This window comes from Spermophilus citellus (assembly GCF_964194105.1).
Source record: "Spermophilus citellus genome assembly, chromosome: X".
In the NCBI taxonomy this organism is placed as follows: Eukaryota; Metazoa; Chordata; class Mammalia; order Rodentia; family Sciuridae; genus Spermophilus; species Spermophilus citellus.
Genome location: NC_138190.1, coordinates 30,373,765 through 30,399,509, shown reverse-complemented (window position 1 = coordinate 30,399,509; position 25,745 = coordinate 30,373,765). Strand labels below are relative to the sequence as shown.

General features: G+C 32.7%; 1 protein-coding gene across 1 annotated transcript in view; it reads right to left on the bottom strand.

Moving 5' to 3' along the window:
- The window catches only part of CFAP47 (cilia and flagella associated protein 47), a gene marked incomplete at both ends in the record, with an annotated part of 427,079 nt that overhangs the window by 97,059 nt on the left and 304,275 nt on the right, over positions 1-25,745 (bottom strand). Inside the window, 4 exons of the mRNA XM_081278126.1 lie at positions 2,854-2,958; positions 7,534-7,645; positions 15,217-15,324; positions 17,924-18,099. Coding sequence (XP_081134252.1) covers positions 2,854-2,958; positions 7,534-7,645; positions 15,217-15,324; positions 17,924-18,099 — 501 coding nt within the window. The remainder of the gene's footprint in view (positions 1-2,853; positions 2,959-7,533; positions 7,646-15,216; positions 15,325-17,923; positions 18,100-25,745) is intronic.

The following is a 25,745-nucleotide window of genomic DNA, read 5'->3' as shown; positions in this document are numbered from 1 at the left end:
AAACTACGAAAAGAAGGTCATGTTTCATGTTTCCTTAAGTGACATGGAATATTGAGTTTTTATGTTACACATCCTGTCATTTCTGAGTGCTGATATCTTACAGTTGTCCTGGCATTGATTAAATTATCCACTTAAGTTCAGACAGGAAAATTAAAAAATAACCCAGCAAACATGTGCATTAAAAATAATATTTTCAGCTCATATTTATCTCAAACTTCTACTACAGGAGAGACAATAAAAATATAATTCTGATGTTCTTAAAATATAAAGCAAGGGGGGTGGTAAAAGATAGTAAATCTAGCTTTTACATTGAGCAGGGCCTCCAGAAAATTAAAACTTGCTGAGAATCAAGAGAACTTTCCTTAGATGTAGGCTTCAAGAATCATACACTCAAGCTGGGTTATAAAACCATTCTGAATTTTTATCTTTTCAATTTTTGCTATTCTGACCTTTAGAGGAAACACGTCACAGAATTGTATATAAGTGCAATAAACAAGGACAACTGTTTGAAAATTAAAATGAAACATCTGAAAACTATAAAAGAAAATCTCAACATGTTTGAAATCAATGAAAAGTTCCAATTAGCACATCTGGTGCTTCCAACTGTTATGCAGTAATGTAATCTCATTGAGAGAGACTGGTAGCATAATAAATTCATGATATCTGAAGTTGTGATTACCTAACACTTAATCTGAGGATTCAAAATCTGCACAAATAACTTGAGCCCAGAGTTAGATTTTTAGACTGTAGAGTTCTTCATATAGACCTAAACAGAAGCCAACAAAGTAAACAATAAAACATAACCATTTCCCTCAGGTCAGCAAAAATTCACAATTGGAAATAGTTTACATTTATCCTATGAGCACTGCCAACAGTTAATTTTAGATTAATCAGTTACTCAGTTGTGCATGTCAGTTCAGATAGATTTGATCAATCAAAAACTGAGAGGGATAGAAATCTATGAGTTTTTCCCTTGAAGGTAATAAGGTATTCCGAACTCTGAGATGTAGAAATATAATATCTAAAGTTTTATTTTGAAAACACCTTCTTTAGATGCCTGCTCATACATAATATATACTGTTTTTTTTTCAAAACTTCATTCAATTAATACTTTATGTTGAACTGGTTTTGCTTGCAAAAGATGTCAACTGAATGAATTAAATAAAAGAGTAAGACTGAATCATTCAGAGATAAAAAGGGCAACAAAAATCACAGAGGTTAGAAAGATACATCGAAAGGTTAAAGGGGTCTGGACCCAGAAGCTGAACAGAGGAATTATTGATTAAAGTCTAACATAAATGAACCCTCAGAGATTTATACTACAACTTGAAATGGAGATATTAAGAAATACTGAAATCAAGCCCACTGTTCAACTTATTCACAAACAGTTTGAGATGATTATTTACCTGTTTGAGTTCTTTTTGTTTAATAAAGAATTAACAGGCAATATCTAGGCTATTCTAAAGCAATTAAGATGCCAAACTGATAATAGCCCTGCTGATGTGCAAGAGTATCCTTGAAAAGATATAATTTCCACTAGAAATGCAAGCAACTAAAATGTCCCCAATAATTAAGAGGATAGAGCTCTAAACCCCCCATGAAGCAAAAGATCAGCCTTAGGGCTGGGGTTGTAGCTCAGTGGTAGAAGGCTTGTCTAGCGCATGTGAGGCACTGGGTTCAATCCTCAGCACCACATAAAAATAAATAAATAAAATAAAGGTATTGTGTCTATCTACACAGTTTTTTTTTTAAATCAGCCTTGATAGAAGTATTTATTTACAAGATAGTAATATCCACTATACTTTCCCTTCTGTATGAGAAGGATTACTATTGGTTTTCTTTGATATTTTCTGGAATCTATAGTACCTATTTCAGGTCATGTATAAGTGAGCTATCATTTAGGAAATTTGACAGTTTCAATATTTTTTTTCTAAAAATAAATGAAAATGTTTTTGAAAAAGAGGACACTTCAGTCACTATAAGTCCCAAATTGACATGGGGATCCCTGAATTATATTTGTTTCTACTGTCACTTGAACATCAGGCATCTATGACTTCCTTGGTGTCACTAATGATATACAGTACATTTGTCTATTTCTTTTCCTCCCCATAAATATTTGAGTAGGTAAAAACAATAATAAATGTAAAATATTGTGCAAGTTTTCATTGGTAATTAAAGAGTTACCAATCACTTGGTAAACTATAGGTAGTTGTAAAAAGCAGCCATAAAAATGAAATGAAGCCAGATATCCTGAGTCTAGTTCTCGGTTCAACATTTTACTGACTACTTAATCTTAATTTCTCTGTCTCAGAATCCTGATCCATAAAATTGTTAATGACAATACTTCCTGTATAGAACTATAGTGAGAATGAATTAAGTTGATTCTTAGAATGACATATATCACATTTAAAGGTGCTTTCAAAATGATAATTATTTTAAAAAATAATTATTATTCAGGAACACTATACAGAGGAAATGGAATGAAAAATATAATACAATATTTGCAAGACTGTACTCTTTACATTTTTATATGTAAGTCCATGGAAAGTTGAGTAGTAAAACTCAAGTCAGAGAATGAACTTATATACCAGTGATTTGACATTTACTTTAAAATTTTGATGTTTTAAGCCTGGGTAGATATTCTCCTTCATTCAAATGATCTAAATATTTAGAAATACCTTTTTTAGGTGCTTGCACATGGATAATATATATTGTATTTTCAAAAGTTCATTAATGATTTACAATGAACTCATTTTACTTGTGAATGATGTCAACTGAATGACTTGAATTTATTTATGTTTTAATTTTGAAATTTCATTAACTTGACTTAGTCCACAAATACTCTTATCATACCTGAGCACAGCCGAAGTTGATACAAGTTTCATGACCAGCTCTTCCAAGTGCAGAAGGATAAAAATAAACAGATATCTCTGTGGTAGAGTGAGGAAGTATAATCAGCTGCGTAGATTCAGAAAGAAGTAAAAGAGAAACAAAAATCAACATTTTTGTTTGAGGTGGCTACTTGAATACAAATATTATGTTTGAGTGATGAATGTGTGGCCTTGTGTACATTATCTGTTCTCAGTATGGCTGTTTATGAATATTGATAAAAGGGCCTGTGGTGAACACTACTGCATGGATCTCCTGACATATTCTATCCCCAAACAATGACTACAGGGTTATTCACTGTGTAAAAGGAAGTCAGGATTAAATTTTACAAGTTAAGTTTGCCTTCCTAATAATAGATATATGCATTTAATGGAAGAGTCCATGGTATATTGGCCATCTCATGGTACATGTCAAGCCACCAGGAACCTAACTTGTAGCCTTGGTAATGTCAAAAGAAATAAACTGTTTCTAAGCATAGAGGGAAGATATGTTTTTTAAATGTATGATAAAGTTTTCCTCTTCATAATATAATATACACTCTCAGGGTGTGACCTGTGGTTGATATGATAGGAGCTTGAATCCTTTCCTTAAAGAGAGGGAAAAAAAAACCCAAATGACTCCATCACAATGTAATGAAGCCTTGGGTATCTTATGTAATCTAAATGCTACTCTGCAAATAATACAGTATTTAATGTCAACATATAAAATAATAGAATGACTGACACATGTCTGAAAAGTGAGTCAATTATTTTTCAGTAATACATTTTTCCACAAAGGCCTTGAAAAAGCAAGATTGCAATTTAGTAGCATTATTAAATCCCTGTGAAACACATCATTTTGTGCTTGATAAACTCTGATAATGACCATAAAATGCAAATGCAGATTTAATTTTATATTTACTACTATGAAGTCACCTCCTGAATAAATATATATGGTTTTATCTCTAGCAAAATTTTTTTTTCTCAGACTGGTTCTCTAATAACTCCAATGTTTTGGGGTTATCAGAAAATAAACACTTCAGGGATGTAAAATAGTTTTAATAACATCCTTAGCAAAAACAAGAAAAAATTCATAAATTCTTTCAACTTAGCAAATATGACTAAATATCTTGTTCTCTCTATAAATATTGACAGATAAGGATATGTATATATGTGTATATGTACTTATCTGTATGGATAAATGTGTACTAAGATAGAGAAGAGAGATCTTTTCTTATTGAAATGATCATGCAGTACTGCATTAACTTGGATTTTAATTCTAGTTCTAGCCATATGGTTTAATATTTACTAACCATGTGGTTTAATTTTTAGCCTATCCAGCCTCAAATTCCTCTTCTATAAACATATGACAGAGGCTTGTGTTTAAAAATGAAGGAATGTATATCATCAAATAGCAATTCTATTAAAAACCCTTGTTTCCACTTAAACCTCACTGAAATTCACTGAAGAATGTATTATTTCCCATGGTTTCAAAGACAGAAGGCTAAATACCATTGGTAGAAATGAGCTACAGTAAACCTGTGGTTTCATGTAATGGGGTATATTTGATATGTTAAATGTGGGACCATTTTGAAATTTAAGATCATTTCATTACAAGCATCATCATGATAACTAATACCAATATGTGAGTACTGAGTCCTAGTTCAAGAGGGAAGAAAAATTTTGTGACAGTTGAGTAAACTTGAATTCTTGTGAATGTCTAGTGCGTTCGGGTCCGTGGGTAAGGGTCGCGAAATAACCGGGACACAGGGGATGCAGAGCCAAGGCAGCAATTGCAACTGCATGCTGAGGTTTATTTGCAAGTTCCTTTTATATTCTTCTAACAAAGCAAGCAATTCTTCAGTAACACTTTACCCGCATTGCCCAAAAATCATGCCTCAGCGGGTACACAGAGCTAAATTCAGATTGTTCCTGTTCATTTGATAAGTACCCTCCCAAAGTTCTTTGTAGACATTATCTAATCCCCTGAAGATGCATTTGTTTCTTTAGAATGTACTATTCCCAGGACAAGTATGCAGGAAGCTTCTTCCTCTTGGCCAAACCATGCAGAACTTGTGACTTGCGATAAGGGGAAGAGAACTTTTTCTCCTCCTAACTGAGGTTTGCCTCAGCTGACCTAAATCACAGCCACAGCTCTTGCAACCTGTCAGGCCTGAGAGAGCTAAACTCTGCACACTTGAACCCCAACAAATTCTCATGAATATGAGATAATTTAGGAGAATAATATGCTGTTAAGAAACATTCTGAAGTATTTAGGTTGAAATGACATGTGATCTACAATTTCCTTTCAAATTGAATAGCAAGATATGTAAGAAAGAAAAAAAAAGAGAAAAAATGTGACAAATCATTAATAATTTATGAACCAAGATGGAAAGTACAAGATTGTTCACTGCATTATTATTTAAACTTCTGTATCCATTTGAAATTTTTGATTATATATAGTTGGAAGGAAGCAAGTTTTTCATATCATTATTTGACTTCCTAATCATTGAAGTGTTTATGAAAAATAATCAAGATTTAAAAATATTTACTTATGTGAACACACACGTTATGTAATGAAAGGCATGAGTAAAGTACCATATATATATATATATATATATATATATATATATATATATATAGTATATGTACGTATACTTATATAAATGCATATATTATTTATATAGTTTTAAAATAAATTTTATATTATTTTCCATTTGTTATCATTTCTATTTGTTAATATGTCTCCTATTTTATATAAGTGTTGTCTCATACATAACTTTTTCAGTTATTTCCTAATATTAGCTTAATTGAATAGTCAGTATTCAGTAAAAGAATGAATAAATTAGCAAGTCATGAATGGAAAGGATAAGAAAATAAGCTATTCTTTTTTAAATTTAAATATTTATTTTTTAGTTGGACATAATATCTTTATTTTATTTATTTATTTTTATGTGGTGCTGAGGATTGAACCCAGGGCCTCACACGTGCTAGGCACGCGCTCTACTGCTGAGCCACAACCTCAGCCCTATTCTTAATTATGTGATTCAGGTGGCATGCATATATTGCTTTTGGTTTTCCTTGGGTTGAAGATTAGACTCTTATGGCACTGGGGTTGTGCCTCAGCAATAGAGCACTCGCCTAGCATGAGTGAGATGCTCAGTTTGATTCTCAGCACCACATAAAAATAAATAAATAAATAGAGGTATTGTGTCCATCTACTATCTATCTATCTATCTATCTATATATATATATATATATATATATATGACTCTTCTTTAAAAATAGAGATAAAAAACACCACTTTGTAATGAGGAATTCCAGTTATAGGCAATTAAACCCCATGCTCTTTATAATTTATAGAAAATATAATTTTAAAAGATACAACCATGTATGATCATTTTACTATACTTTTGATTTTGGTAGTGGGGATTTAACCCAGGGGCACAGTACCACTGAATTACATCTCCAGTCCTCTTCTTAAATTTTTTTTCTCTTGAGCCAGTGTCCTGTCAAGTTGATGAGATTGGCCTCAAACTTGTAATCTTCCTGCCTCAACCTCCTGAGTAGCTGGAATGTGTCAATGTGCATGGCATTAATACACTTTTTCTAAGATGAAAGTGTATCCATGAATTTTATCAGTATAATAATTAGTGACTTCTAATTTAACACATTATAGAAGAACTAATTTAATATTATATTATTACCTGGCAACTAGTGACTGCCATTTATATATAAAGAAATAAAATCATAGATTTGTTAAATAGTCATTAAGCAGAAAATAATAACAGCCTTTATTTAAATATTATGCATATTAACAGAGCTCCATGATTTACTGTGAGGTCTTGTGATGAAAATAAACTACTCTAATTATCTTCTTCTTCTTCTTTTTTTTTTTTTTTTTCCAAGACAGGGTGTCACTATGCTGCCCAGGCTGGCATTGAACTCCATGACTGAAGCCATCTGCCTGCCTCAGCCTCCAGAGAAGCAGGGATTACAGTTGTGCACTACTACATCTGGCTTGTAATTATCTTGAGGTTTACCTGAAAGTATGTGGTTTCACATTCACTATAAATAATTGGTGTCCTATGCTTTGGAAACACAGAAAGTCATATTAAATTTTAGGAACTTGTTTTGTAACTTGGAGGCAGAAGAAAAATATTTTGGCCCATTGACTTGATCCTAATCTTTGCAAGGACCCAGGAATGAGAAAATGGGAAAGATACAGGAATGGGGACGAGGAACAAGCAGATCTGTCAGCACTATCTGGAAGGGTATGTAGGGGGCAAGGGGCAGGAACTCAGGAGGGGCTAGAAAAGAAGTGGTCTCTTGCCTGAACATATATAGTAACTGTTAAGTTAAAATTCTGATACTGGTAAACTATTACAAAACTTGATTATTAAAATGGTGAGAAATAAAATCAGTTTATTTAGAATTCAGTGACAATGAGCATGATTTTAGCATATATAATCTTAAAAAATTATATTAACACAGTAGCGTTTTAATGATTTTTAAAATTCAAGGGACAATGTATATAATAGAAAATTATATTTTAAAAAAAAATTTAAGAATTTGAAAATTTATTAATTAAAATGATTGGGTCCTAAACTCATAATTACAAAATGCTCTAGTAGCAGTAGTCTCATGACTTTCTGAATGTACTTACTGGTGATCTTCTGTCAATTTCCAGGACAAAATTTTCAGGATTACTGTTTGTTACTTGAAGTTCTAAAGTTTCGTGTGTAGGATTATATAAGGGAATAGTCTGTATGACATACCTGGGAGGAAATACAAAAATAGTGAAGTTGCTGTATTCACAAACTTGTTCAATAATAATTCCATAAATTGACCATTACAGGTTGAATTGTATCCTCCCCAAAGATATGTTGGCACATAAAAAATTATAAAATTTATTGGGTACAATGTTATGCTTTGATTGTGCAACAAACAACTGTCAATCAAAAATTAAAATATATTACTCAAAAAAGATAAAATTCTGTCCATCTGCTATCTATGCCAAATTAGTCAAACTGTCTAGTAAATTTACGTAGCATTCAAAATACATTTTTTGAAGTCCTAACTCCCAGTGCCCTCATGACCTCAGAATGTAATGTTATTTGTTATCTGGAATCCATGTAATTTATTAAGCTCAACTGAAGTCATAATGGAATAGGGTGGGCCCATAGAAAAATATGAAAGAAATCTCAAACTAGTTTTCCATGCTACTGTAAGAAAAAAAGTACAAATACAATTCACAATCCAATATGATGCGTACATTTGATGCCAAACTTTTTGGGTTTTTAACAGCATTTAGTGATTTATGTTTCAACTCAGATATAGATGATTTCAATTATTTTCTCTTCCCTCATTAGTTTCAAGCAGCTTGTGATTAGTTGAAATTGAAAAATGTTTATTCTGACACCCTTACATTTATTTAAATATTGGAGCTGCAGGTATATGCCTTGGATTTTGCTATGAGTAAATCATGTTGGAAATATATTAGTGGGCTGGGGATGTAGCTCAGTGGTAGAGCTCTTGCCTAGCAAGCATAAGGTCTTGGATTCAATCCCAGTACTACAAAAAATATACATACTATTATGAATAAAGTCCATTTTCCTATTTCTATTTTCTTGATTGACAAGTGGCTCATCTAATTACTATAAAAAATTGAAAGTGCTAAAGGGAAATTGTTCATAATTTCCTAAATCCAATTTATCAGCTCATTAAAATTATATGTACACCTATGAAATTTAATTCAAATATAATCAGCATTTAAATCTTAGTCTGGGGTAGATTAATTACTTCACATGGTATGGCACTAGTTACATTTATATTTATTTTCAGCAAGCACATTTTTCAGATATTTGTGATTTAGAATATCAATTTTTTTTGGTACTGCCTCAGCCTCCTGAGTCACTGGGATTATAAGTGTATTCCCAACATGCCTGACAATATATTACTTTTTAAATAATCTGTGTCTCACAAGCTTTCAATAGTGATTAAGCAACAAAACTCAATAGCCATGTAAAAGTGAAATTGAAATAGTTTCCATGTGATAAGAAAACAAAAATTGAGAAAAATTAAGGATATTTCCTTAGCTACATTTTTATAGGCTCTCAAATATTCAAACCCTAGGGAATCAAATAGAATTTTCAGGGTAATGTTCTGGGCAATGCATATTTTCTTAAAGATTCTTGCTATTAACACTTTGACTTTTACCTTTCACTACTGAGTTTCCTGATACAAGATGAAAAAAATTGAAGAAAGAATTTGAAAAAAATATATATCCAATTAGATGACTATATAGCAATAGTTTATGCTTATTTTCAAATATAATTTGCAGAAAACAAAGGTCTCCTTTAGTGGAGCCACATTTAGTTGTAATGGGAGAGGCATAGTTATTCCTGTTAATCAAAGTAAAAATTAAGAGGTATCCCATCAGTCTCAGTTCATTAATATGCAAAGTGATTTTAATGTGAGGAGGTTTAAAATCAGTTCTGAATAATGCTCATAGTATAGCCAGTTTACTGCCTCAGGGAGGAAAAAACAAATACAATATGGTATTGCTATTGGATCTACAAGTAGTGGCTGGAATGAGGTTGAACAATAGGTAGGACGAAAGAATAGGAAGGGCCTCACATAGCATTCTAAGGCATTTTCATTTCTATTTAAAGGCAATAAAGTAAGCTGAAGTGGTTGGTTGTCTCTTAAGTGGAAGTATGGCATTCTTAATTATATATGACAAAAAATTCTTGGCAACTAGTTAGAAAACAAACTGCAGTTGGAAAGGAGGGCAGGCACCAAATCTAATTATAATTATAGTATGATAATCCAGATGAGAGACAATGAGGGCTTAAAGTAGGAACAGAGAGGAGGCAAAAGCTTTCTGAGATATTAGGTAGGGAGGAGAAATGCAAAATGGTGAAAGTCTGTGTTTGGAAACAGAAGTGACAAGAAGCACTGAGACCTTGTATAGGGACCTATAGAGAATGTGGATGGCCCACTGCTGAACTGTTAGATTTATTCTATAAGTAGCAATTGGCAGAATGTTCTAAAATGGAAATTGACACAAGAGGTAATATACATATGATTTTGTTTTTGCATAATATGTAAAATATATACAAAACCAATTAGCTGGGCACAGTGGCGCATGCCTGTAATCCCAGCAGCTCAGGAGGCTAAGGCAGGAGGATCACGAGTTCAAAGCCAGCCTCAGCAATGGTGAGGCATTAAGCAACTCAGTGATACCCTGTCTCTAAATAAAATGCAAAATAGGGCTGGGGATGGGGCTCAGTGGCTGAGTGCCCCTGAGATCAATCCCTGGTGCACATCTTCCCCCACCCCCCCCAAAAAAGAAAGCCAATTAGTGTTTTCCAGGATCTGTGAGGAGGGGGCAAGTTACAGTGACTGCTTCATAGATAAGGAGTTTCCTGTTGGGGTGATGAAAATGTTTTTGAAAGTTGACAGAGGTGTTGTTGCACAACAGTTTAAATGTACTTTAATGGCACAACAGTTTGAATGCACTGAGTTATTTACTTTAAAATTGTTACCTTTATTTTATATGGAGTTCTCCTCACAAAATAGGAACAAAAATAGAAAAATGAGTGAAGTAAATAATATCAGTTTACCACACATGATGTGAGTAGGTATTGTTCATGATGCTCCCATTTCAAATGTGTGTGTGTGTGTGTTTAGGGTTGCACAATAAAGCAGACTTTTTAATGGGGGGTACAGTCAAGAAAGTTTTAAAGCCATGGCTTGGATGTCTGCTTGCATGATGAGGACACTAAATGAGAGAAAACACACAGCAGGAAGCTTTGCTGGGAGATAATGAGACTGTAGCAAATTTAATTAAATGTCTACCATACAGATGGAGACACGAGTCTGAAGTTCAAGAGGGGTTCCAGCTGGAGCCACAGAGTCTCAATTCAAAATAAAACAAAATATATTTGGTCCAAAATGTGTACTTAAAACACTCCTAATTATAACTTAAATAGAATTCTATTTATATTTTCTTAATAAGAAATCACTTTGCAAAAATAAAACTACAATTGACAGTCTGCCAACACATGTTGTAATTATGAAATAAAGTGAACTATATTTTAAAACATTCACTAAAGAAGCAAATGAAAAAACAGCATAAGATTTATGGGGATTAAAGTCTATTTCATTGCAAACTATTATTATAACTTGATGACATTTGAAATGTTTTTTGTATCATCTCCATTTCAAGCATATCAAAAGCAAGAAAACCTGCAATCACCATGGGCTAAAGAGAAAAATACAAACTAAAGATGTATTTGAATGACATGAAAGTAGCAGGGAGACTATTAGAGAAGAGGAAGAGAAAAAGGAGAGGGATGTGAAGGGCAATGGTGGGTAGATATGATCAAAGTATGCTATTTGCATGTATGACTATGCCACAATCAAAGTCATTATTCTGTATAATTAAAATGTACTAATAAAAAATAAATGCTGGTTCATTGTTAATCCAGTAAGTTTTTTAAATTGAAGTGAATCTAATAGTTTCTTACATGCCAGGTTTCCAATAATTAGAGATGGAAGATTGTAGATTGTACATGTGTATATTCAGGATTGTTGATACATATATTATTTAGGGGACAAAAATCAATTTATGAAGTGTTCAAAATGTTACTATTTAGTTTTATATTTCTTCATAGCCATGAGAATTTTTTTCATCAAAATCATTTCAAACTTGTTAATATAGTATAGGAAGAAGAAAATCAACATATGAACAATGAAAAACAAAAAATGATAATTTTAATAAATCAAATAAAGCAAGAAGTAGCATCTTCAAAACCAATTATAGGGTAAAGTATACATGGGAACTCTGCTCTGTTGTTTTTCAACTTCTTTATAGTCTTAAACTATTTCAAAATAAAAAAAAAATAGAACAGGGCTGTGGTTGTGGCTATGGCTCAGTGGTAGAGTGCTTGCCTAGCATGTGTGAGGCATCGGGTTCTATCCCCAGCACCACATTAAAAAAAAAAAAAAAACTAAATAAACAAGATAAAGCTATTGTGTCCATCTACAATTAAAAACAATATTTAAAAAATTAAAACACATTATACAGAATCCAAGTGATGATAAAATATCATGAATCCACAAGGATAAATATACTTACTATAAAATTTATAAATCAAAAGATACCTCTAATATGTGAAAGTTCCTTGCGTAACTAAATGGAATTAATTTCATTTTGCTGATGATTTATTAAGTGACTACTATCAATCTTTCTGAGACTCATTAATAATAATCTATAAGGCCAACTATGGATGATAATTAAGGTTGTCTGTGACATAGAAGTGCAAATATGTAGTCCTTTTATTTACTTTGCTCTTCTCTTTAACTTAAAACAAACCTAGGAACAACTAAATGTGTAGCCCCAAACAATGTTTCCACTGCACTCCAGACTTTTTATGACTTCTTACTCATTATACATATGTCTGTCTCCCATATAATAACAACAAAATGGTCTTTGATATTGGTAGCTGACATAAAAACTAAATAGAAGAACTATAAAATAAAATTGAGTTAATCTGTCTGAATACAAATACTAGGGAAAAGGGTAAACAAAAAGGAACATTTAAAATCATCCCCCAAATACTAAATCAAAAACAGAGATATAGGAAGTAAAGAGAAAATAGAGATGGTATAATTCAAGAATTCTAAGAACTGAAATTCATAAATCTCCTTATTTAAAGAGATCTCCAATGGCTGGGTTGTAGCTCAGTGGTAGAGCGCTTGCTTAGCACGTGTGAGGCACTGGGTTTGATTCTTAGCACCACATATAAATAAAGGTCCATTGACAACTAAAACAATATTGACAAAAAAAAATAGAGATCTCCAAGTTGGGAACAGTGGCTTATGCCTACAATCCCAGTGATTCAGGAGACTGAGGCAGGGGTATTTCAGGTTCAAAGCCAACCTCAACAATTTAATGGGAACCTGTCTAAAATAAGAAATAATAGCCAGGTGCAGTGGTGCACACCTGTAATCCCAACAGCTCCAGAGCCTGAGGCAGGAGGATCTCTGAGTTCAAAGCCAGCCTCATCAACGTAGTGATGCACTAAGCAACTCAATGAGAGCCTGTCTCTAAATCAAATACAAAATAAGGCTGGGGATGTGGCTCAGTGGTTGAGTGCTCCTGAGTTCAATTCCCAGTACCAAAAAAGAAAAAGAAATAGCATAATAAAAAGGGCTGGGGATATAGCTTAATGATAGAGTGCTCCTGGGTTGAATCTCTAGGATCCCAGTACCAAAAAAAAACAAACAAACAAATAAATAAATTTAAAAACCAGCAGTCTCTAGTTATCCAGAAAAATATACAAAAATAGAGTCATGGCAAGACATATCATTAAGAATTTTAAGGTAAGGATACTGGATGAAAAGATCTTACAAACTTCCAAAATGGATAAGGATACAGGATGAGCTGGTTAAAAGATAGTTATTATCAAACATCTTTTAGTATTATGATTATTGGCCTTTTAATCATAGATAAGTATGACTTTCATTAAAAAATTAAATTTTAGAAAAATGTGCTTAAAAATAACCAGAGAACTTTAAAAGAAAAATTCTAGCACTTTTTACTAGAATGAAAAAAATAATGAGAAAAGTGAGTCGAATTTTCACATAATTGTTTTATATTTGTTAATAACATTTATATATGGTTATTATATATCAACATTTTAAAATGAGAAATATGTACATAACTAGGATTTAGTTTGTAAATAACTTGTTGAATCAGACATGCTGGTGTCCCACACTCAGCTACCCTAGTAGATTATTATTATTATTTTTTTTTTTTTTACCAGTTATCTGCCCTCATCCTATTTTTCTGCATGCTTGCTGTTAATCTCTCTTGGATCCAGGAACCCCCTCAACACTGCAGAGAGCAGACATGCCTGGGAGTTTATGTGTCATTCCAAAGATGCTTGTAGTGACTAGTTTAGGAGTTCAAAAGCCCACAATACAATACAGTTATGTATTACATATCTCAAAATAGCTAAAAATTTTTTAAATGTTCTCACAACTTGAGGTGGTAGATATGCTATTTAGCCTGATTTGATTATTTCACAGTGTACAAAAATCACATTTATACCCCATAAATATACATAATTACTATCTACCAAATAAAAAATAGAATAGGGATCAGACTACGAAAAAAGCCCCAAACAACAATAACCAGTTCCTTTGCTTCAAGGCATGGCAAACTGTGTCTTTAGAACTAGGGTCCAGATATCTATCTATCTATCTATCTATCTCTCTCTCTCTCTCTCTCTCTCTCTCTCTCCTCTCTCTCTGTCTCTCTTCAGAATCAGGCAGTCAGGGACTATATATGCAATTACATTCACACTTAGCTTCTTCCTCTTTCTTATCCTGTTTTCTCTATTCTCCTACTGATTTCTCTCAAATCACTTCCTTAATGAATCACTTGTAGTGACATTTTGATTCAAGATCTGGTACTGGAAGAGTTCAACACTTTTGATGTGCTGTGGGAGAGAAATCAACTAAAAGGCACTGATTTGCCTACTAGAGTATATACTTTTAAAAAGTTTATTATGACTTGTTTACCAGCACCAAATTTGGTGCCAGACATGTAATAGGAACTTGATCACATAAATATGAATCGTCATATGTCAAGGGAACGTGGTATTAACCAAATGATGGTGTTCACAGTTGCCCATTGCCTATCCTCTGCTTTGAGTTAAATAAACTTTCATCAGGCTTCCCTCTTTCCTATAAGGCCCTGAACTCTGCTTATTTCCAAGTGTAAGCAAGTGTGTGTGTGTGTGTGTGTGTGTGTGTGTGTGTGTGACACACACATACACACGAACATGCTTCCTTTCTCAGCCTGTATGAATCAATTTACCGTGGTGAGACACTTTTCCTATTAGACCCCACTGACCATTTCCCCTTGATTGTCTAGCATTCCCTCCAAAAGATTCTGTTTATATCTGCTTTCCTCTTCCTTTACCCTATAAGATTACAATCTCTTTTCAATTTGATTTTGTGGCCCTTGCAGATTTCTGAAGCATTCTTTCTATTGGAATCATCCTTTTCCCTCCTTTGCAATAATCCTTTTGAACAAAACTCTTTACTTACCAAGCCCTGACTTTTTTTTTTACAACTTTTCTACAAGAAATACATTTAGTTCTTATTTTAACATATTAAGGCTAGGGTTGTAGCTCAGAGGTAAAGTGCTTGCCTAACATGCCTGAGGTCTGTTAAAAAAAGTATTGTTAAAAGAAAGATTAAATTCATTAAAACAGTGATGTTGTATATAATTTTTTAATATAAATAATCTTTCTGTTAAAAGAGAACTTACTTTCCAAGGTCACATTGTATTTCTGGTATTGTGTTTGTTTTTGGAAGTTCAGTAGTTAATTTCAGTAAATACCAGAACTCTTCCCCTATTTCAGGCTGGAAAATAATGCTGGTAAAAATATACAAAATACTGTTAGTAAAATGGAAGGAAGACCAATAGAGTAGAGAAAGAGGATGGAGAGGAAGGGACAAGGGGAGGATATGGGAAAGTAATGGTGAATGACATCTACCAAATTATGCTATGTCTATGTATGAATATATCACAATAAATCATAAATCTATATAATTATAATGCACTAATTAAAATAACACCCGCCTGTAATCCCAGCAGCAGGAGGATCTCAAGTTCAAAGCCTCAGCAAAAGTCAGACACTAAGCCAATCAGTGAGACCCTGTCTCTAAATAAAATACAAAATAGGGCTGAGGATGTGGCTCAGTGGTCGAGTGCCCCTGAGTTCAATCCCTGGTATCCAAAATAAAATAACAATAATAGAAGGCAGATCAATAGAGTAGAGGAAAGGGATCAGGAAAGGAAGGAGAGGAGGGAGGGGAAAGTGGGGAGAACAAGATTGATCAAATTATGTTGTGTGAATATTTGAATATGGCATAATGAATCCCACTATTATGTTTAATTGTAATGCATTGATACGAAAAAAAAAATTCCTGTCAGTGGTTTTAGATTGTGTAATAGGCTTGGCAAGAAAAATAAAATATCTCAATTTGGTAGAAATAGTTGGTATCAAATATAATATTTGACAAGTACTCTGTGATGTACTCTACTGTTATTGTGAATATATTTTTAAACTTTTTACTATTTGGTGAGTAAATCATGTCATTATTCAAGTAAAATAATGATATCATTAATATCTATTTAATAGATGTTTGTTCAATTAGTGGAAAATGTTTACATATGAGTATTTTCAACGTTGTGCAGGATCAATAAGAGCTAAAGTCCATTTTTTAACCATCACTGAACCAAATTTAGTTTGTTGAAGTGAATGCAAATGTACTTTCATGGGAGGGCTATCAAGTGACATGTGGTTTTTAAGAGCTTCCTTTATTATGTGCTCAGCTCTGGGGAAACAGAGCTTGTGGTAGTCTAAAAGTATAACTGATATGTCAGCTCTGTCATTTTTAATTTGTATAACTTCAAACAAGTCATTTGCTTTTTGAGCTTCAATTTCATTATATATAAAATGCGAGGAATCAGTTCTACCTCTTAGAGTTGTTATGAGAATTTTATGTGTTTATTATGTAAAATATATGCTGCAATTATAATAATAAGGTAGGCAGTCAATAAGCATTAGCCCAGGTTGTGCCTTTTCATATATACTGATTTTAAAGATCCAAGATTCAGTCTGTGCTCACAAAGCCTGTACAGTCACATGGCAGAGATGGGATGAGCCAACATTTCTTAAGGGAATCTATTAAAATAACATCTTTTCTAATATGCTAAGTTCTTCTTTTCCTGTTTTACATTCTAATCTTTATCCTTTAAAATTTCTCAAATATATTCATCTATTCATCTGCTTATTAAAATAACAATTACTTAATTCCTATTAAAGGATATTGTGCTAGAAGAAGCAATAATTTATCTTGGATTGTATTATATTAAGTGAAATAAGCCAGGCACAGAAATACAAATACCACATGATCTCACTTATATGTAAATCTGAAAAACTCAAACTCACAAGCAGAGAGTAGAATGGTAGTTGCAGGAGACTAGGACGGAATGGTTGGTGGGGGGAGTTGGTTAAAGGATAATGATATTTCAGTTAGACTAGAAGACTAAGTTCATCTATTTTATGACAAGATGACTGTAGTTAATAACAATATTGTATACTTGACAACTGCAGAGAGAGTACATTTTAAGTATTCTCAGATGATGAACACGTGAGGAGGTAAGGCACATGTCATTCAACTTGATTTAATCATTGAACAGTATATACATATTTCAAATTATTGCATTGTATACCATAAATATATCTAATTTTATTTATTAAGATAAGTTAATGAATTAATCACAAAATGAATTATCCTCAAAAAAGCACGTCATGGAATATACTTCATGGAATATATTTCATGGAATATAATGATGGAATACATTAAACACAAATACTAAGTCAATTACAGAGTTGAAAACTGTAATACGCAACCTGGATATTACTATTGAAACAAATAAAGTTGATTGTTTCAGTACATTTTTGAGATAATTATATTTTTGTGTGTTTACATATATGAATATATAATTCAAAAATTTTTCACAATTATCATTCTATAAGAACAATCATCATTATACTAGTAGTATTTGTGTATGTATGTGTACATTTTCACTATAGTGTAACAACATTAATTTAACTTTGTCTCTGTTCTCCAAGCGAATAACTTTTACTTAATTGTGAAAAAATATAAAGAGTAATTTTCCTCAAGGAAATTGAAAGTTTAGTCCCTAGTCCTCATTTGGTTCAGTTGCTGCATTCAGAATGATCTGTTTACTAAAATGTATAATAGAGGGTCAAAGGAGAAATTTAGGAATTATTTAACTTAATATACCAATAAATAATAATTTCACACTGAAGTAAACAAAAGCTCACTCCAAATTAGCACCTTTAAATCAGGAAATAGTATTAAAGCATGTAAAGAAAGAATTTTAAAATCTTATTTTCAAAGGGTCAATAATAAACAATAATGGCATATTCATGTCATACCTTTCTTCTTTATAGCCTGTTGTTGCTGGAGAATACCAGACAATATAGTTAACACACTCTAATGGATTCAGTGTGAGTTCTTGGAGTCCACTAAGGGCATCATTTGTTAATTTCACATCTATGTGGATAATATTTTCTTTTGGATTAGAGATAGGTATTTCAATGCAAACAGTCTCCTAGAAATGCAAAACAATCAGCTTTAAGTGTCAGCATAGTCATTGTTCTATGAAAGCAAATGTAAAGAAAACTATTATTGGAGTCCATTTGTTATATTTTATTCTTGATCCACAATTGAATATATCTTATTCATTTTTAATTTCTTGTACATCTTTCTTTATTAATCTTGGTAAACAGTAGGATTATTATTTTTAACAGCAAACAGTACAAAGAAATCCATGTGGCTAAATTGTAAGACATCTATTTATAAAATTATATTTAAAATATTTTCTACCAGTATTATTACTACTATGAGGTCGATTTTTCAGTGTTTCCTTTGGCAGTAACTTGATTATGTTAGAGTTCACTCATTTTCTAGGCAATCTCACATATTTTGTAAAACTATTATCAGACTTAGATTCCTATGATGTTTCCAAGGATCAAACTCACAAAAACCTAAAGGAAGGAAATTTGGGTAGAAACTTTTCCTAGGGCTTAAGATAGAAAACTATATGAAACATTTTGGCCTAAACATTTGTCCTGGACTGCTACTCAGATATTTTTCAGTGAAGATCATTTTCAGTTCAGGAAAAATGCTACAGATCTTTCACAGAAGGAAAAATACTAGAATCTAAGCCGCTGATTTTCAACCTGTTTAATCATAACCCAGAATAATTCAATTTTCAGTACAATCCTGTGTATCTACACACATCACAAACGTTTTACAAAATAATCCCTGTTCTTACTATATGTGATGCTCTCTGATACTTTGTTTTATTACATTCTAATTCTTAAAAAAATAAGGCTAGATTTGAGAGACTCACATTTTGAGACCTATGCATTAGATATTTAGACCCTGGTCTAAGGAGGAATAAAATACTGGGATATAGAACTGTCTAGGTCTTATCACATATAAGCCTTGAACAGAAAATAAAGCAAAACCACTGCAAAGCTATGATTTTCTCTGTTATCTACAACCCATCTAACAGGAGCAAGTCCTCATGTTACAAAGAGGATATAACATTCTAATGTTGTTTGGATCTAAAGAGTAGGAACAGGGAATGGCAACTATGAGGCACTTATATGATAATTCCTCCTTAGCATCCTTGCCACATCCATAACAAATATCACTAACTGACCACTTCATTCTTATTCAGTAGGTCTAGACAACATCCTCAAAATCCTTTAGAGAGCAGCTTTCAGACAGTAATCACTGAATGCTTAGAACTGTGGGTACTACAATCTCTTGAGAAGCTCTGAAATTAAATTCTCTGGAGTCTCAAAAACAGCAATAGACTCATCAGAAACAAATGTTTCATTATAATCAAAAGTTTTAAGTTCCTATAAATCCAATATATTTCTAATAATGGTCGAAAATGCTTTAAACTTGAGTATAATAATATTTTGAATTTTCATAAGGTTCGAATATAATTTTCTTCCAAGCTGAAACAGATAAAAATCACATAAATGACACTTTAAAAAGATGGTATTATATAAATAATTTGTATTGTAAATATCCACCTGACAAACCATTGTGAAAAAACTTAGACAAGATTAATTTTTTAACTATAAATATTTCTTAATATTATAAAATTAGATATTTTTAAAATATTTGATGTGATTAATAACTTGAAGGAAGGAAATTTGTCATTGTTATTTTATGAGGTGAACAAAATTTATGTTTATTTTTGGAACACTTTGTTATCTATATAATTTCATAAATGCATAATCATCCTAAATAAATAAACAATAAAACATAAAAATAATTGCATCTGAAAAAATGGTTAAGTGTTGTTTAAAGTGGCTTGCCATATCCTCAATTCAATTTTATAATAAATAACTCTTTCTCGATGAGAAGTACAGAGTCAGGTGAATTTATGTGAACACTTTATTAAAAAATTTGAAATATTTTGCTATTATCTGTCTTGCCAATGGCATATTCCTCTACTTTGATGAGTAGGCTTCTGAGGTTAATTTATGTTTGGAATTAAAAAACATATTTCAGTTTTGACTGACTTGTTTTGAAACTCAAGTAAAATAGTAATGACTGTACATGGGGACTTCTAAAGCTGTCTTTCATCTTCACATGGGCTCTTTTAGGTTCAATAGAGAGTGTTCTTTTATAAGGTATTCAATATTTTTCTCTTGCTTGTACTTTAGGAACATTTTAGCCAACATAATTGCTGTTTTAAAAATTGCTTCTATTTCTCAAGTTCCTTTATTAAATGACTAAAATATGCATATTTAATCCTGTGGAATAGAAATCAATATTTTAAAACAGAAAGAACATTCACAAGATGTTGGAATTTAGAATGATGAAAAATTCAAACACATAATAATGAAATACTATTTTAAAATATGTGTGAACAGGTATATTGAATTTTGCATTATAAACCTTTTCTGAGGAAATATGAATGCATGTGTATATTTAAAAACAAATGTAAGATATTTTCAGCATTTAAATTTTATTTACATATATATTATTTTCTTACAATATAAAAAACATTTTGAGAAGTTTAGAAATATAATTTATGTCAGTTTATTTCCCTTTCTTCATCTTCTAGTGACTAAACTGCATATGGACTAAAATCTCTCATCTTGCTCTTTGAGTCACTAGGAGATCTGGCACCAAGGACAACCTGATCACAAGTCATCTCCTCACATATTTTTTGTTCAAAATCCAGTCTCGCAAGGCTCTTTTCTTCTCCCTGCCAGGTCCCTTCCTACCAAGCTCATTTTGTATTTGTGCATTTACTATTCTCTTTTCCCAGATACACTGCCCCAGTCTTCAAGCCACCCTCAATGTCACTTCAGACTATTTTTGTTCATAGTATTATCACCATCTAGATTTATCTCATTCATTTCTTGTAACAGTAATGGGTACACTGAATGGTGGTGTGAAACCTGACAAGTTTCTTCCATGACTACTCTCAAAGTTAACAAAGGATCTGTGGATTCCTTCACCCCCTGTTGTTATCTCAGGGATGTTTGCTAGTGTGAAAAGGTTTCATTTTGAGGTATTTTTTAAAACCCAAATTCAATCATTACTTTCATCTCTTACCCTATTGAATGCTTTTCCTGATCTTTCTTCTCTGGCACACCATTTTCATCCTCAAGACTATCTAGTAATTTTTCAGATCATTTGTGGGGAGAAGGTATATATGACCTGCTATTTTCAAGCCTTTTATTCTCACTTTCTCTCCTGCAATCATCATTCTAATATGGCTGCTTCACATTAAAGGATGTATATTGGATGAGAGGCAAAAGAACAGAGGCCATTCATTTTTGCTGGTTGATCTTCTCCAATTGACTTGGTAGGTTCCTCTTCTCTTTTATTTTGAATTACTCTGTGGACTCTTTCTCCTGGGGTTTCTCACACTAATAGAATGTATCATTAGGCTAGGTCCTTTCATACCAGCCCAGGCCCAGCCACCTTCCATTGATTCAAATAAACTTTGATCCATGAGGTCTTATCTTATGGGAGTGGAAGTGCATTTTCCTTTTATTCTAACAATTGTTCTTCCCTTTGTGGTCCTTTCTGTTTATAGGAAATCTCCAAAAAGTCAGGCCACATTAAATTTTTAGTATCTTCTTTCTGAAAAATACTCCCACTCTTGTGTTCTGACCATCACATATATTTTCCAGAAATGGGTAATAGTCTAAAAGATTTCTCACCTCCCTTGATATGCCAGAAACATTCATCTTTCCACTAAATTTCTGTGCTCCCCATTCACAGAATAAAGATAACACTAGGCAGCAACTGTCCAACCAGAGATTAGATGTCCCAAACCCTCTTGCACTCTGCTATACCTGTGTTACTACTATTCTTCAATGGTATGTGAACGGAAGTGAAGTGTCACCTATAGACCAAGACAATTAAAAACCTAGTGGAAATTCTCTTCTCTCAGTTTTCTTCCTCCAACTATATGTAGGAATCTCTGAGTCCCTAAAGAATTAAGGAATCACAAGATGGAAGAAGCTTGGCTCCCTGAATCACAACATGGAGGATGCTACCTGCCAATCAGGAATATATATATGAGATTCTTAAATTATTAAATCTTTTATTATATCAAACTATTGAAAACCTGGGGTTTATTTGTTATATCAGCTAGAAATACTCTTATGTTCCCTAATAACTCTTAGATAAATTGTAGCCATGCTTTTCAGAACATGGACAAAGAATTACATATGATTCTCAGGTTAGTGACTTTATTTGAAAATCCAAACGACAGAAAAACTTCCTATGAAATATCTCATTTTGGTTATTTTGTTTGTTTTCTAACTCCATTAGAATGTTTTCTAACTCCCATAAATGGGGACCTTGCTTGTATTGTTCATTACTACTCCTGAGCATCTAAACAGTGCCAAAAATAGACACTTATTAAATATTCATTAAAAAACAAAATGTGTAACTTATAAAAAGATTTTGTATTTGTATATAAATCAATTATTAATATGTCTGATGTTCTGGATAATCACAACTTTTAACAAAATAATAAATCATCATGTTTAAACATGACTTGGGGAATTTAAAAATCTCAAATTAATTCAGGTTGCCTTCTTACTTTATCACCTTATTATTTTAATACTTGGTTAACTTTGTCACTTGGTTGCCAGTTCATACCTTCTCCAAGAAGAAAAATTTAATTCACTGAGTGTTTGCACTGAAAAGTTCATCACTTCCTGCTGGGTTCAAGTAAATAAAGATTATGCTTCTGGCCATAAAAGCTTAATTGAGTCAATGTCAATTCAAAATGTACCAGCAGGAAATATTTTTCACTATATCCTCTCTCAGAAGATAATCATGAGTTCATTATAAAAGGATTATTTCTGAGGTATAAAACACACAATAATATTAATTTAAGGAAAGTATATTATTGAGGAAATCTTTAATTTTAATTTTATTTAATTTGAAAACATTACCAAGTCAATAAACAAACTGAACTAAAGGGCATTTTGAAAGTATCATGTAATTCAGAGGAAATGATAACTATAATCTGTCTCAATAATTTTCCTAAATTGAAAAGTTAGTTGTAGTAGTAGTTCAGAATTCAGGAATCAGGGAAGCAGCTGTAAAATAGAAATGTCATTGTCATTCCTCTGCTACTCCCATCTGCACTTTACTTTATGCAGAAAAGTCATGCCTCATGTCTTACCCCTTTTCTCCCAAACCACCACTGACCTGTAGCATGAAGAATATAAAAGTGTTATCAAGGTTAGATGTTAATATCAGTTAGAGTAAATGTACACTGAGGATATGACTGTGAAAAAGTCAGAAACCACTAGAAGAATCTTTGGGTTTATTCATCTGTATTCAGATATATCCTGTATCCTCAGGGAAAAAACTATGAGAAGCTGCAATGAATAGTGATATATATAATTTCAGGGGACAGAGCCCTAGGAAGTGTATTCCTAGTTAACTATTTAAGAAAAGAGTCTGTGTTTGTATACTTATGTGTTTATGTGTGTGTATGTATGTGTGTATGTGCATGCATGCAGGTGCATGAATGCCATTTAGAATAGTATTTGTCACAAGTTAAGAAAACAGTGCTCAGGTACAGTTCAAATGTTTTAAAGAACCAGTGTGCAGTAATTCTAAATATAATGAGTGGGTATTTTCAATTTTTTTCCCTTCCTTCCTTCTTTTTATTTCCTTCCTTCTCTCCTTCCTTCTTTCTTCAAGCATTTGTATTTGCATAAATAAATCTGGTGTTATATATAGTCACTTCCTCTGCTGAATTTATGGAAGAAGGCAGAGGCAGGAATTGTTTATGGCGACAGAGTATCCAAAAATTATTCACCTTTAACTTTGGAATGTTTTCTGATCTTGTATTGAAAATATGGTGTTTCAGATAGTTGTGATGTTGATTTTAACTAATTAATGTACTCCTGACTTGAACACTTATATGAAAAGGTATTAGAAGTGGTGATCTTCTTATGTGAACTCTCCCTTTCCATCCTCTGAACACTTTTTACTCAGAGATATAGAGATATCTCACAATAGTCATAACTTCCCCTTTCAAAATTTCCAGTCTTTGAAAAGCCTTCTTTATTGATTATGTAAAATTAGTACTTGTCAACAAAATCATCAATTCAGTAGTTTACCTTATAAGCTAGTGTTAGGTTTTCCTCATAAAGAATAATAGTATAATGGTTTGTCATATTAACCCAGTCAATCCCCAAACGCCTTCTCTCTCCACCTAATGCCTAATGCTGAAACCTTCTAAACTCATTGTACAATGAACAGGGTTGCTACAGCCTGAATGCAAGGGGAGGAAAGTTCCTCTTTCATTTTCTAAAATAAACTTTTGTTGATACACTTCAAATTTTATTATATATTGATTCTAATGTTATGAGATAAACCATCATTTTTGAAGGATGCATGCCTAGCTAGGTTTATAATAAAGAGGAAATTAAATTTTTTCCAGTTAGTGGGAAGGACAGAATACACAACTTTACTCAAGACTTAAACTACCTCCTGAAGACACAACCCATTCCAGCTCTTTCAGAGACATTTTCAGTGCCTTTTGGGAAGCTTTGGGGATGCTCTTCTGATCATCTTTGGGATCACAAGAAATTTGATGGGGAAAAAATCCTTGAGATTCAATGACTAGTAAGTAAAACTTATATTGTTGATGTTAAGACATGATAGTAAGGACCAAATGCCCTCCATCTTGGATATTGGAGTGATGGTGTCCCTGCTAGTTCCCTCTTGAGCCTACTGTAACCATAGGAAGAAGGAAGCAAAAACCCTTGTCATAACTGAAAAGGAGTTGAATCCGACTGAGTTTACTGGAGAGACAAAGTCTGATGGTGGATCTCACTGCCTTTGGAAGAGTTAGCAGTTGAATTCCTAGTCCAATGTCATGTGCAAGTCACCCTGGTTAACATAGTATCTAATCAGAACAGAAATATAAGTGATTATAAAGAAGGAGTATCAAAATGATTCATTGTGGCTATGTAGATAGTCTATAAATACAGGCCAACATTCTTGCTGTAAAGCAGAAAAAAATCTCTTGAAGAGCTCTGTGTGTTGAAATTCTATTCAGTTATTGCTGGAAGACAAATTAGTGTATCCAAATTAGTAAAGGAATCAGTCTTCAGAGCACAGGGTTTGGCCAGCACAGGTAACTTTGATACAAAACTAAAAAGAAAATTACATATAAGAGTAGGTGAAGGGAAAGTGGGGGAAAACAAGGGGGAGAAATGAAGTACAGTAGATGGGGTAGAGAGAGAAGATGGGAGGGGAGGGGAAGGGGGATAGTAGAGGATAGGAAAGGTAGCAGAATACAACAGACACTAGTATGGCAGTATGTAAAAATGTGGATGTGGAACTGATGTGATTCTGTAATCTGTATATGGGGGAAAAATGGGAGTTCATAACCCACTTGAATCAAATGTATGAAATATGATGTCAAGAGCTATGTAATGTTTTGAACAACTAATAAAAAAAGAGAGAAAAAATAAAAAGAATGGGCAAGATAGGAAGGAAGGAGGGAAAAAGAGAGGATGGAAGGGTGTGAGGAGAGGGGGGAGAGAAGGAGGAATGGGAGAGAAAGAGAGAAATTGATTAAAAGCATTCTTCTCCTTTGCAAGACTTGATTTGGAGAGCAGAACACCCCCTGTCCTCTCTGTGAGATACTTCAGTGAAGTGCAGATAGTTTAA